Here is a 15,408-nt window from a genome sequence, read left to right as displayed (position 1 = left end):
TCCTTGTGCAGGACTACCTAAAGGTTAATTTGCAGGTTGAGTCTGGATGAGGAAGGGAATTGCAATGTTAGCATTCACTTCAAGAGGACTAGAATATAAAAGCAAGATGTAATGTTAGACTTCATGAAGCACTGGTGAGGCCTCACTTGGAGAATTCTGAGTAGTTTTGGGTTCCTTAAGTTAGAAAGGATGTGCTGAAAATGGAGAAAGTTTAAAGGAGGTTCATGAAAATGATTCCAGGAATAAAAGGCTGGTCTTAAGATACTAAACCTGATATCAATGCAGTGGAATAAACCAATTTTACGTGTTAAAATACTTTTGTCCACTTAGTGAACAATGGCAATCCAACAATCGTAGGAATTTGAGTGATGCATAGAAAAACTTGTATAACAAAATATTTAAACAGGATGTTCAGGTCAAGCTCAAAATTAGTTTTTAATTTATTGGAACAAGGAAGGTTAACAAAAAGGAGGCAATTAAGTTTCATCTTAAACATATCAAAGTCCATAATCTCCAAGGTATTATGGTATGGTTGCCATAACAAAGACACCAAAAACAAGACTTAGAATGATCATAATACAAGCAAGCAGAATCAGTTTGGAGACAAGAGATTGAAGATGCTGGATATTTGGATTAATACACACAAAATGCTGGTGTTCTAATGAAGGGTCTTGGCCCAAAGCATTACTTCTTTATTACCTGCTCCATTTTGTGCATGATGTTCAACAAATTTTAATTAGTGTGCTTTTTGACGATGTAACAAGCAGGAGAAATAAAGGGAAACTGTGGTTGTTATGTTGCAAATGGATTTCCAGAAGTGATTGATAAGGCACTTAAAAATTTACTGCCCCGAAAAGATTATGACCTTGGGCGTAGTGTGCTACCATGCAGAGATGATTGGCTAATTAACAGATTTTAATAAAAAAAATCATTTATCTGCATCACTGGTTCCAAACGTGAGGATACAATTTTTACTTATGTGCAATCTCAGTGTTTGCAAGATGAAATATTTAAGTATGGCAAGTACCTTGTAGCTATTGGTAATTAACTTCAAACATCTCCTTTAATCAGAATCACGTTTAATTTCAAAAGCATGTCGTGAAACTTGTTAACTCAGTGGTAGCAATACAATGCAATACATGATACAGAAAAACAAATCAGTAGATTGCAATAAGTGTGTATTAAATAGTTAAATTAAAAATAGTGCAAAAACAGAAATAATAAGTGATATAGTATTCATGGGTTAAATGTCCTTTTAGAAATTGGATGGTAGAGGGGAAGAAGCTGTTCCTGAATCAGGCTTCTGTACCTCCTACCTGATGGTGACAGTGGAAGAGAACATATCTTGGGTGATGGGGGTCCTTAATGATGGATGCTACCTTTCCGAGGCACCTCTCCTTGAAGTTGTCTTGGATACTGCAGAGGCTCGTACCCAAGATAGAGCTAACTAATTTTACAACTTTCTGTAGCTTATTTCGATCCTATGCAGTAGCTCCCACCTCCCCCCCCACTGCCACACCAGACAGTGATACAGCCTATCTGAATGCTCTCCACAGTACGTCTGTAGAAGTTTGAATGTCTTAGGTGATAAACCAATTTTCTTCAAACTCCTAATGAAATCTAGCTGCTGTCTTACCTTCTTTATGGTTGTATTCAAATGTTGGGACCAGGTTATATCCTCAGATCTTGACACCCAAGAGCTTAATTTCAATTTCTCTCGCTCTCTCCACTTCTGACCTATAAGGATTGGTTTGTGATCCCTCATCCTACCCTTTCAAGTCCACAATCAGCTCTTTGGTCATACTGACGCTGAGTGCAGGGCTGTTGCTACACCACTCAACTAGCTGATATCCAGTGGCAGGCAAAAGTTTGGGCACTCCAGTCAAAATTTCTGTTACTGTGAAAAGCTAAGCGAGTAAAAGATGACCTGATTTCCAAAAGGCAGAAAGTTAAAGATGACACAACTTCCCAGCTCCTGTCTTCTCCTATCATTTCAGGTCTCCCTCTCTCAAATCTCTTACTCTTTTTTCCATTAGTCCTGACAAAGGGTCTTGACACGAAATGTCGACTGCACTTCTTCCTACAGATGCTGCCTGGCCTGCTGCGTTCCACCAGCATTTTGTGTCTGTTGCTTGAACATCCTTCATTGATAGGTTAGTCTGGAATTGCCACTTCACCCGTGAGATGGCTTTCCAGAGATTGTACCTGTACCTCTTGTAAATTACCTGGTCGACAGACTCAAATGCCTCTGATCTGGCTTTTAACAGATTGCGGATTTCATTGTTCATCCAGGGTTTCTGGTTGGGGAAGACTGAATTATTTTTTTCGTTTTTGGGCAACACACCTCAGTACCCAACCATTCACTGTCCAAGTCCTAGCCAGGGTTTGTCCTGCCAAAATGCAACTCCTTACATTAAATTCCATGTCATTTTGCAGCCCATTTTTCCAGTTGGTCCAGATCCTGCTGCAAGCTTTGTTGCCTTTCTTACTATCCACTACATCCAAATCTTGGTGTCACCTGCAAAGTTGCTGATCCAGTTTACCACATTATTAAAAGACACGATAAACCACAACAGATGTAGCACCAATCCCTGCAGCAGCACAACACTAGTCACAGGCCTCCAGTCAGATCACCACTTGGCATTCAGGATGAAGTACATAGTAAATTGGCTTCATGGGAGAAGACAAGTGGCTGAACCTTCTGAACCAGCCTCCCATGCGAGACTTTGTCAAGAACCTAGCTGAAGTCCAAGACGATATTCACCAACTTTTCTTGATCAACCTTTCTCGCAACCTCCTCAAAAAACTCAAGGTTGGTTAGACATGACCTACCACGCACAAAGCCATATTGACTATTCCTGAGCAGGTCCCTAATCTATCCAAATAAGCTGTATATCATATTCCTCAGAATACCTCACATTAATTAACCCTCTACTGTCATTAGGCTCACCGGCCTGTAATTTCTTGACTTTCCTTAAGAGGTTTTCTTGAACAACAGAACATCATTTGTTATTCTCCAGTCCTTCTGCACTTCATCTTGGCCAAGGACGTTTTAAATACCTCCTCCTGGGTTCCTGCAATTTCTGCAGTAGCCTCCCACAAGGTGCGAGGAACACCTTGTTAGGCCCTGGGGATTGATTAATCCACCCTAATTTACCTCAAGACAGCAAGCACTTCTTCTCCTGTAATCCTGATATAGTTTATGACCTCACTACTGTTCTGCCTTAATTCTATAGACCCTGTGTTTGTCTCAAGTAAATACAGATGAAAATAAAATTACCTCTCCCATCTCTTTTAGCACCACGCATAGATGGCCTCATTGATCTTCACATGGACAAATTCTGTCCTTTGTTACCGCTTTCCCTTAATATAGCTATATTAGTTCTTGGGATTCTCTTTCATCGTGTCTGCCAGACTAACTCCATGTTCTTTTTTTTATAAACCACCCTGCATAAATTTCCCTTGCATTTATTGTACTCAAGCATCTCATTTAATCCTAACTGCCTACACCTGGTATGCACCCCACTTCTTAACCAGAACCTCAGAAATCCCTCAAAAACCAAAGGGATCCTAAAGCTGTTAGCATTGCCATTTATTCTAACAGGAAATTTTGTACACTCAATATTTTAAGAACTCCCACTTACCAAGAAGAAAACAACCTATTCTAATCCACACCTGCCAGATCTGTTCTAATGTTATCAAAATTGGCCTTTCTCCAATTTAGAGTCTCATTTAAACCTAGCAAAATTATTGAATGGTCTTGAAAAATAAAATATTCCATTATTTGTAAATGTAGGCAACTGATTCTGATATAAATACACTGTATGAATAATGATTTCAATATTTACATGTACCATTACGATTTGATGTGGCATCACAACACAATCTCTTCATGAATAAAATAGCATTAAAATGCTCACTTTAAGTTCAGCTGACTTCTTTGTAGATGTATTATCCAACACCATAAAAATAAATTTGAACCGCAAGCTATTCTCAATAAGCACATTTAGGTTTGAGCTTTTACCCAGCTCACAAAAAAAGCTATCTACACTCAGCCAATCCCACCCCAGTGAATCAGGGATTAAGAAATACATAAAATATCAGGTTCCTCTCCCTTTAATTTCAATGATCCAGTTATAATATTATTCTATAGATTTGCTGAGTATGCCCACAAGAAAATGAATCTCAAGATTGTATATGGTGACATATGTATTTTGCTAATAAAATTTACTTTGAAATTTTTTAGCTCAACCACCTTGTGAGAAAGTTTTTCCAATTAGTATATTGAACCCAAACACCATTGCATTGCACAAGTAAATAAATTACCAGAAGACTGGTTAATTGGTTTCTTTATTCCTACGCAACTCTTCATGTCAAATACACGACCAAAGGCAAAGGCTGATGGCAAATCAATGGCACATTTTCTAATAAACAGATTTCTTCAGTAGTCCAAAGAACAAACAAATCATTGTTATGTATTTTTACAGTAAAAGCATGAGGCTTTCAAATCTTTATATCGCCAACATACCATTCAAGTTATTTTGAACCCTTTGTAAATAACAGCAAACCAGATTATGTGTTGTGCTCTCACATCAGTTATTGCTAATGGTCAGAAATTAAACTTTGAAAATGTTAAGGTAATCAATGATTATGCAACATTTGACAGCTCTGCAAGATATTCTGTCAGCAGATCATGTATCCAGACATCTGTATCAGGAAGGGATGTATCCACCAGGTAAGTCACTACTTTCCGATCCCAGGAATTTACATTCCCCTGAACAGTCTGTATTTGGGCCACTAGAGGCTTCCTCTCAACATGGTTCCGGAAGACAATCGAAGCTTCCTCTGGCCACTGTTCACATTTCACACCTGCAAAATAATGACCCAAAACAACATTTATTAAAACTAGTTTCGTAAAACTCAACTTTTCCCAGAAAAAAACTAAATATCAAGAAACTCAACTTTGTTAAACTTAATTCCAAATTCTCTCTCACTTTTCAAAGTAAAACTAGAAATATAACCTAGGGGTTAACTATCAGTATACTCACCTTCAGTCAACATTGTGGTACAATAATTAAAGCCTACTTATGCTTACTGGAGTTTACAAGCATGAAGTGATCTCATGAGATTCCTAGAGGGATTGAGAAAGTGAGAGACTTTCACTCTACCAGTGTCTGGAACTATGGAACTTAGTTTTAAATTGGTACGCCCTTTTATCCTGAGGTTGGAAATGAGAAATATCTTTATTCAGAGGCACATGCATCTGTGAAATTGTCTACCTCAAAGGTATTAAGAACAAGATGGATACTTCTGACTCATGTTGCTAAAGTACATTAGATTCTTACTTTCATTTTCTCAAGGCTAAGCATTTCTTAGCCTTATTTATAGCAGCATGAAGTACAAAAAGAGTAAGATTTTGTTATTATTAATGACTGCTTAAGATTCTGGGTGTCACACGACTTAAAAATCTTCATTGAGTTTACACCTGAGATAAGGAACACAGCCACATGGAGAGACAACAGCAACTAGATCTTATTAACTTTTAATTACAAGGTAATTTTAAAGCACCTTCAAGATGGAATGGTTCCGATAAAGTTAAAGTGGGCCAGGAAAATGAAAGTGTTTGTTGGCGGTCAATCATCCAGCCCAGCACATCAAGTGCTTCAATTATCTTTCCATCATTAGGTCAAGGTGGGATGTTTGTTAACAATTTTGCAACTTTCAAATTCATTTATAGTTCCATAGTAAATAATGAAATCCATGGTGCATGCAATAAGACTTACACAACTTTCAGATATTCTATGTATTGATAATAAATAGCAAGCAACATTTATACCAAAAAATTCTTGGCACAACCATCTCCATCAGGAGATAACCACATACCCTTGACATTCAAAGCCAAGACCCCACTATCAATATCCCGGCTGTGGGTGGGGAGAGAGGAGGGGATGGGTGGAGGGGTTACCATTGACCAAACACTCAACTAAACAAGGCACATCAATAATATGGCTGCAAGAGCTGTCAGAGGCTCTATCTGCTGCAGCAAGTGATACACCTCCTGACAAGGCCTTTCTGTCAACTACAGAGTACATTAGGACTGAAGCAATACTCTCCATGTGCCAAGATCATCCGTTCAGCTACAACAGCTTTCAGAAAGCTCAACACCACCCAAGGCAAAGCAGTCCACTGACAGCCAACCCACCAACCACCCTAAACATTTATTCTCCGCACCAGCAATGCACCATGGCTACTATCAACAAAATGCACTGGGTTTATTTACATAGGTTCTCTGACAGCACTACCCAATTCCACAATCTGCATCAACAAGGACAGTAGAAACACCACCCCCTGCAGGTTCCAGTCCAAATTACACATGATTCTGACTTCATATTTTCTCAACAGTCCTTCATTACCATTAAGTACAAGTCCTGAAACTCCACATCCCTAACATCTCATGCCTTCACCAGGAGGCCTGCAGCTATTCATCACATCTTTATCAAAGACAGTTTGGGATGGAAACTAAGTACCAGCCCATATCCACCTTCCCCCCCCCCCGCCCAAAAAAAAGACTGGCAGTGGCAAAAGTGAGGGGAGAAGCAATTTGAGGAGACATTCTTTTTCAAATATGACAAGTCATTGTGGCTAGGGTTACACAATGCTGGAAGGCAACAGTGCAGATGGAATCACAAAAGACACTTTTGCAGAGCAGCAGGTGAAGATCAAGACAGGGGATGGGGGTGGAGGAAGAACTGGATTGATCTTTTCAAAGAGCCTGCACAGGACTAATTGAGTTAAGTGGCATCACAAGGGTCAATGATTAAGAAAAGAGCAAGACGATAAGACGTGAGAGAATAGCACCAATCAATTGTGACTGTGGAAAAGTGTGTATGGAACCGGAGGAGATGGCAGAGGTACTTAATGAATACTTTGCTTCAGTATTCACTATGGAAAAGGATCTTGGCGATTGCAGGGATGACTTGCATGGACTGACTGAAAAGCTTGAGCATGTAGATATTAAGGAAGAGGATGTGCTGGAGCTTTTGGAAAGCATCAATTTTGATGTTACCGGGACCGGACTGGCACTGGACAGGATCTACCCCAGGCTACTGTGGGAAGCGAGGGAGGAGATTGCTGAGCCTCTGGCAATGATCTTTGCAACCATGAGGACAGGAGAGGTTCCAGAGGATTGGAGGGTTGTAGATGTTCCCTTATTCAAGAAAGGGAGTAGGAAATTATAGACCAGGGAGTCTTACTTCAGTGGTTGCTAAGCATATGGAAATGATCCTGAGAGGCAGGATTTATGAACATTTGGGGAGGCATAATATGATTAGGAATAGTCAGCATGGCTTTGTCAAAGGCAGGTCGTGCCTTACGAGCCTGATTGAATTTTTTGAGGATGTGACTAAACGCATTGATGAAGGTAAAGTCGTAGGTGTAGTGTATATGGATTTTACCAAGGCATTTGGTAAGGTACCTCATGCAAGGTTTATTGAGAAAGTAAGGCAGCATGGGATCCAAGGGGACATTGCTTTGTGGATCCACAACTGGCCTGACCACAGAAGGCAAAGAGTGATTGTAGACGGGTCATATACTGCATAGAGGCCGGTGACCAGTGGTGTGCCTCAGGGATCTGTTCTGTGACCCCCACTCTTTGTGATTTTTATAAATGACCTGGATGAGGAAGTGGAGGGGTGGGTTAGTAAATTTGCTGATGACACAAAGGTTGGGGGTGTTGTGGATAGTGTGGAGGGCTGTCAGCGGTTACAACGGGACATTGATAGAATGCTAAACTGGGCTGAGAAGTGGCAAATGGAATTCAACCCAGATAAGTGTGAGGTGGTTCATTTTGGTCGGTCAAATATGATGGCAGAATATAGCATTAATGATAAGACTCTTGGCAGTGTGGAGGATCAGAGGGATTTTGGGGTCTGAGTCCATAGGACACTCAAAGCTGCTACGCTGGTTGACTCTGTGGTTAAGGCGGCATACGGTGCATTGACCTTCATCAATCGTGGGATTGCGTTTAAGAGCCGAGAGGTAATGTTGCAGCTATATAGGAGCCTCGTCAGACCCCATTTGGGGTACTGTGCTCAATTCTGGTCGCCTCACTACAGAAAGGGCGTGAAAACCATAGAAAGGGTGCAGAGGAGATTTACAAGGATGTTGCCTGGATTGGGGAGCATGCCTTATGAGAATAGGTTGAGCAAATGGCTTTTTCTCCTTGGAGCGACGGAGGATGAGAGGTGACCTGATAGAGGTGTACAAGATAATGAGAGGCATTGGCCATGTGGATAGACAGAGGCTTTTTCCCAGGGCTGAAATGGTTAGCACGAGAGGGCGTAGTTTTAAGGTGCTTGGAAGTAGGTACATAGGAGTTATATGTCAGGGGTAAGTTGTTTTTTTTACATAAAGAGTGGTGAGTGTGTGGAATGGGCTGCCAGCAGCAGTGTTGGAGGTGGAAACTATAGGGTCTTGTAAGAGACTCCTGGATAGGTACATGGAGCTTAGAAAAATAGAGGGCTATGGGTAAGCCTAGGTAGTTCTAAGGTAAGGATATGTTAGGCACAGCTTTGTGGGCCGAAGGGCCTGTATTGTGCTGCAGGTTTTCTATGTTTCTAAATAATGTCTGGCCAACAAAAATTCAGTGATTTTCTAGTTAGGTGCAATGTGAATTATACAGAATTGTTCAATTTACTGCTGAAAAGTTATATGAAAAAAAGCAAATACAATGTCAAACTTAATTTTCAAGTATTAATTTTAACATCTGCACATTATAAACATTATCAACACCAGTTGAAAGAAAATATAAAATAAAAAGACCTAGAACTCATCTCTAGACAATGTCCACTTTGTAGAATTTTAGTGTTTAAATGAGGCTATTATCCTAGTCATCACATTATTAGATTTCCTTAAATTTACATTCTGCTTTGGGGGTAGGGGGGCTATGGAACACTATTACAGTGACAGGTAATTACTGCAATAATTTCCACTCATTATGAAAACAATGCATTTGCATTCAACTTGGTTACATTTTCTTCATACATTGCAATTTTTCTTTAATCAAACATCTAAAATACAATGAACACCAATCTTAAACTGGTTTAAAATTTAAAAAATATTATTCACTTACAATTTCAGTTCAAGAAATGGTGGACACAAAACAAAGGGGTCAGCATTCCCTGTACACATCAGGAAATGTATGGCACCCAATGAGAAGCACCTTTTGCAATTTAAACCACTATAGGGCTGAACACAGCAACATATACACTCTTCACTCACCTGCCAACTGCGCAGTAATGGCTTGGAAAGGCAACTGACGGAATTGCGACATTAGTGCCTGCACCTTCCTACAGCTCACCAGCTCATGCCGGCCATAATCCAATTGATACACAGACACCAAACCATTTGTAAGAATCCCTTTCACCAGCACACGATACCATCTTTAATTACAAAAAAAAAGTAACTAGCATAAAGTAATAAAGTTATAGAAGCAGAAATAGTTCCCTAAATTTCAATGCGGTTTTCTAATCATTCAGTACTGTTCCTCAACCCTCACAAATAAATAACTAATTCACTTGAACAGTGATACAAGGACAGAATCACAGAGGCCATTCAAAACATATTTTCCCATTTCCTTTGAGGAATGTTATTAAACTATGCTTAAGAAACAAAAGTAATTTGATAAAGTGACCAGTTGAAGGCAGTCATATCATAATGTCCAAGTTTTAAGATAAAACCCCATACAAGCACAAAGCAGGTTAATGCTTATTGAGGATAAAAACAAATACTGCAGATGCTGGAAACCTGAAATAAAAACAGAAAATGCTGTAAGCATTAAGTAGGTCATAAATACAGGCAAACGAAACAGCATTACTCCAGGGCCAATGTGAAAAACACAGTACCAGGGAAGAACTTGTTCAAATCTAATCACAGAGAGAAAAAAAAGGACTGAAGAAGGCAGAGGAAAAAAGGTAAACAAGTTATCAGGACCCAAGGATTTTAGAAAGGGCAAATAATCTTATTTTTTTTCCCTCAAAATTTACAGGGAGAGTTGGAGGGAACCTGTAGATATCATGCATTTAGATTTCCAAAAGGCATTTGACAGGGTGTCACACAAGAGGTTAGTGCTTAAATGAAGAGCTCAAGGTATTGAAGGAAGGGTGTTAATGTGGATTGTTAAACTGGTTCTCACATAGAAAATAAAGTTAGAATAAACAGATCCCCTTCATTCCAAATGAAATAAATTTCAGGTTGGAAACATGCAAATAGTGATCACCCCAGTGATGGGCTCTTGGCCTTCATATATTTGCCATTTACATTAATGGTCTGGAGGAGGGAATGAAATGCAACTTTCCCAAACTTGCTGATGATTCAAAAATAGGTGGCACGGGCACTGAGTCTGCAAAGGAATAGATTGGATCTATTTACAATAGATAGGCTTCAATAATACCAGTGCTCAAGAGAAGGGCGAGTTGCCCCAATGAACCATCACCCAGCTTATTCACATCCACTGTAATGAAGCGCTTTGAGAGCTTGATCATGGCTAAAAGTAACTCCTGCCTCAGCAAGGACATGGATCCACAGCAATTTGCCGACTGCCACAACAGGTCTACAGTGGAAGCTATCTCACTAGCTTTTAAGAGTTAGGAATCAAAAGGTCGAGCATGGTGGGACTGTTGCTCTGAGCTGTAATTGTTTCAATGCAAGGGGTGTTGTAGGAAAGGCAGATGAGCTTAGGGCATGAAACAGCACGTGGAATTATGACGCAGACAAGAGAAGAATGACTGGCAGCTCAATGGTTGTTTTAGTCATGACAGAGCAGGTGAGATGGCATTACCAGGCAGGGAAACTGCCACGGCACTGCTCAGTTAGGATAGGCTAGAGAACTCGTCTGGTAAGGCTTTAAAAGTAGAACAAAGGAATAAGAAAGATATGACCACGTTAATGGGATTATATTACAGACCACCCAACAGTACATGGGACTTAGAGGAGCAAATTTGTAGAAAGATCGCAGACTGTTGCAAGAAACACAAGGCTGTGCTACTAACTGATTTCAACTTTCCATACATTGACTAGGACCCTTGTGTTATAAAAGGGGTGGATAGCATAGAGCTTGTTAAATATGTTCCGGAAAGTTTTCTTAATCGGTATATAGGAAGTCCGAACTAGAGAGAGTGTGATACTAGATCTCCTATTAGGGAATGAAACGGGTTAGGTGACAGAAGTTTGTAGGGGAATACTTTGCATCTAGTGATCATGCCATTAGCTTCAAAGTAAATATGCAAAAAGATAGGTCTGGTCCTTGGGTTGAGATTCCAAACTGGAGAAGGGCCAATTTTAATGGCATCAGAAAGGATCTGCCAAGTGTGGATTGGGACAAATTGTTTTCTGGAAAAGGTTTGCTTGATAGGTGAAATTTTGAGTACAAAGTTTTGTATCTTCCTGTCTTTTTTTTTACAAAAGGCAAGGATAACAGGTTTAGGGAAGCTTGGTTTTTGAGGACCTGGTTAAGAAAAATGAGGTGCACAGCAGGTATAGGCCGGCAGGAACAAATGGGGTACTTGAGTATAAGAAATGCAGAACTTTTGAGGAAATGGGTAGGGCTAAAAGGCAGCATAAGTTGCTCTGGCAGGGTAGGTGAAGGAGAATCCCAAGGGCTTCCACAGATATTAAGAGCAAAAGGATAGCAAGGGACAAAATTGGTCCTCTGGAAGATCAGAGTGGTAATTTATCCGTGGACCTGAAAGAAATGGGGAAGATCTGAAACGGATTTTTTGCATCTGTAATACTTGGCAGACGGACACACAGTCTATATAAGTGAGGCAATGTGGTAACAACAACATGGACCCTATACAGATTACAGAGGTGATGCTGCTCGTTGCCTTGAGACAAATTAGGATGGATAAATCAAATCCCCAGGACCTGACAAGGTATTCCCTCAGGCCCTGTGGTATCCTAGTGCAGAAATTGTAGGTGCCCTAGCAGATATATAAAACATCTTTACCCACGGGTGAGGTGCCAGAGGATTGGAGGATAGCTAATGTTGTCCTGTTGTTTAAGAAAGGTTCCAAGAGTAAGCCAGGGAATTTTAGGCTGGTGAGCCTGACATCAGTAATGGGTAAGTTACTGCAAGGCATTCTAAGGGATTGGATATACAAGTGTTTGGATAGACATGGACTGATTAAGGATAGTTAACGTGGCTTTATGCATGGTAGGTTGTGTCTAACTAATCTTATGGAGTTTTCAAGGAAATCACCAGAAAAGATGAAGGAAAGGTAGTGGATGTTGTCTATATGGACTTTAGCAAGGCCGTTGACAAGGTCTCATGAGGGGGGTTGGTCAAGGTTCAGTCATTTACCACTCAAGATGAGGGAGTAAATTGCATTAGACATTGGCTTATACATGGTTGTCTCTCTGACTGGAGTCCTGTGACTAGGGGAGTGCCGCAGGGATCGGTGCTGGATGCATTGTTGTTTCTCATCTAGATCAATGATCTGGACGATAATGTGGGAAACTGGATCAGCAAATTTAAGGATGACACCAAGGTTGGGGATGTAGTGGACACCAAGGAAAGCTATCAGGGTTTGGAGCCGGATCTGGATCAGCTGGTGAAAATGGGCTGAAAAATAGCAGATGAATTTTAATGCAGACAAGTATGAGGTGTTGAACTTTGGGAGGACCAAGCAGGATAGGTCATACTTGGTGAAATATAGGGCACTGAAGAATGCGGTAGAATAAAGTGATCTGGGAATACAGATCCACAATTTCATGAAAGTAGCCTCACAGATAGACAGAAGTGTAAAGAAAGCTTTTGGTTCACTGGCCTTCATAAATAAATGTACCTAATATAGGAGTTGAATGTTATATTGTAATTGTATAAGACGTCTGAGAGGCCTAATTTGGAATATAGTGTCCAGTCTTGTTCACCTACCTACAGGAAAGATGTATATAAGATTGAAAGAGTGCAGAGAAAATCTACAAGGATGTTGCTGGAATTTGAGAACCAGAGTTATAGGGAAAGGTTGAAAAGGTTGTTAGGACTTTATCAATGTAGAAAGTTGATGGGAGATTTGATAGAGGTTTACAAAACTAAAAAGGGTAAATGCAAGCAGGCTTTTTCCACTGCAATTTAGTGAGACTACAGCTAGAGGGTGAAGGTTGAGAGGTGAAATGTTCAAGGAGAACATGAGAACTTCACTCAGAGGGTGGTTAGAGCATGGAACGAGCTGCCAGTGCAAGTGGTGGACGCAGGGTTGATTTCAACATCTAAGAGAAAATTGGATAGGTACAAGGATGGGAGAAGTATGGAGGACTATGGCTCGGGTGCAGTTTGATGGGACGAGGCAGATTAGTGGCTCGGCATGAACTAGATGGCCGCACATTTCTGTGCTGTTGTGTTCTACGGTTACTCAACCTTGAACCTAATGGACAATGGATTACAGCTCAACATTATCATCCCCTCAGTACTAATCAAAATCAAGGCCTCTATACCTGCCTTTGCAACTGGATCCTCAACTTTCTCATTGAGAGACCACAGTCAGTGTGGATTAGAAATAACATCACCTCCTTGCACAGTTGCACCTCAAGGACGTGTACTTAGTCCACTGCACTACTCTCTCTACACCCATGACTCCATGACAGAACAAATGCCATCTATAAATTCACTAATGATACAACTGTTGTCTGCAGAATCTTAGCTGGTAATGAGGAGTCGTACTGGAGTGAGATAGATCAGCTGGTTGTGTGGTGTCGCTAAAACAACCTTGTACTTGATGTCCATATGATTAGGTAATTAATTGTTCACTTCAGAAAAGGAAAGTCAAGGGAACACACATCAGACCTCATCGAAGGATCAGCAGTGGAAAGAGTGAGCGGTTCAAGTTCCTGGGTGTCAACAGCTCAGAAGATCTATCCTCAGTACAACAGAATGATGCAATTGTGAAGAAGGCACAGCACCAGCTGTATTTCATTAGGAGCTTCAGCAGATTTAGTATGTCACCAAAGGCGCTAGTGAATTTCTACAGATATACTATGGAGAACATTCCAAGTGGTTGCATCACTGTCTGTCTGGGATGGAGGGGCCAATCCACAGGATCATAAAAAGCTGCAGAAACTTGTAAACTCAGCCAGCTCCATCAAGGGCACCAGCCTCCCAGCATAGAGGACATCTTTAAACATTGTTGGTTCAAAAAGATAGCATCCAATATTAAGGACTCCCATCACCCTGGACATGCTCATTACGAGCATCAGGGAAGAAGAACAGGAGTCTGAAGACACACACTCAATGTTCAGGAACCATTTCTTCCCCTCCACCATCAAATCTCTGAAAGGTTAATATACTCATGAACACTAGCTCACTATTTTTGCACTACTTATTTATTTTTTTAAAGTGTATATTTCTTATTGTAATGTGCATTATATTTTTTGTATTGCACCCTAATCTGTAAATCAAAAATTTCACAGCATACATCAGTGATAATAAACCTGATTCTAACTCTGAGGATGCTTTGAATGGCTGGAAGATGAACTGGCAAATGGAGTTGAGTATGAGGAAGTGTGAGGTAATCCATTTTGGTAAAAGGAATCAAAAACTTGGATCAACTAAATGGAAAGAGACTACAAATGAGTGAAGTTCAGTGGGACCTAGCTCTAGGCCACAAGTCACAAAAATGTAACAACAGGACTAACATATGAATGAGAAGAGAGAAAAAAAAAGGAAACCATAATTGGGAAGAGGGTATACTTTAAGAATTGGGAGAACTTGTACAGTGCTGTGTGTTGATGAGGCCAAACCTGGAGTACTATGCTTTTGTTTGGACCTTTACCTCAAAAGGAATATTACGTCATTAGAGTCAGTCCAAAGAAGGTTCATAAAATATATTCATACAATGAGAGGATTATCCTATCGAGGGGCTAAACAATTTTTGGATAGCTTCAAGTTTAGAAGGGGCCTGACTGAATAAATGTTGAGATGTTCTCCCCAGTTGGAATCAGGAACAAGACATCTACAAAATAAGAAATTTGTTATTTAAAACTGGAGGATGTAGCAATTTCTTCTCTCAGAAGATCGTAAATTTCTGGAATTCCCTGCCAGCCCCAAATGGTGGTAGCAGCTAGATCTTTTAAAATGTCAAGATAAATAATTATTTGAAAGATTGAGGAATTGAAAGCAAAAGAGAACTTGCACAAAAAAATGAATAAATCCAGCAGAGATGAGTCATATCAAATATGAGATAAGTTTAAAGTAGCCTACTCCTGCTTCTATTTACTTACATTCTTATGTTCGTGCGCTGGAGTAGGTCACTAACCTCCAGAGAATGTAGATTTATCATTGTCAGGGTGTATTTTGGAGTTATAGAATATTGTAAGTATTAATTTCAACAGCAACCAGTCTTTAGATCTGAATCT

The 15,408-nt window shown here is 40.1% G+C and overlaps 1 protein-coding gene across 2 annotated transcripts in view; it reads right to left on the bottom strand.

Annotated features, from left to right (window-relative positions):
- Nucleotides 1-458: 458 nt before the first annotated feature.
- LOC134357442 (tudor domain-containing protein 7-like) overlaps nucleotides 459-15,408 on the bottom strand; it is a 126,981-nt gene continuing 112,031 nt past the window's right edge. For both annotated transcript variants that reach the window (XM_063069026.1, XM_063069027.1), the window contains exons 16-17: nucleotides 9,280-9,440; nucleotides 459-4,869 (exon numbers count right to left, since the gene is read on the bottom strand). In XM_063069026.1, coding sequence (XP_062925096.1) covers nucleotides 4,649-4,869; nucleotides 9,280-9,440 — 382 coding nt within the window. In that variant the 3' untranslated portion in view covers nucleotides 459-4,648. The remainder of the gene's footprint in view (nucleotides 4,870-9,279; nucleotides 9,441-15,408) is intronic.

This window comes from Mobula hypostoma, chromosome 16, assembly GCF_963921235.1.
Source record: "Mobula hypostoma chromosome 16, sMobHyp1.1, whole genome shotgun sequence".
Classification (NCBI taxonomy): Eukaryota; Metazoa; Chordata; class Chondrichthyes; order Myliobatiformes; family Myliobatidae; genus Mobula; species Mobula hypostoma.
The sequence above is the reverse complement of the archived record's forward strand: the minus strand, read 5'-3'. Positions and strand labels throughout refer to the sequence as shown.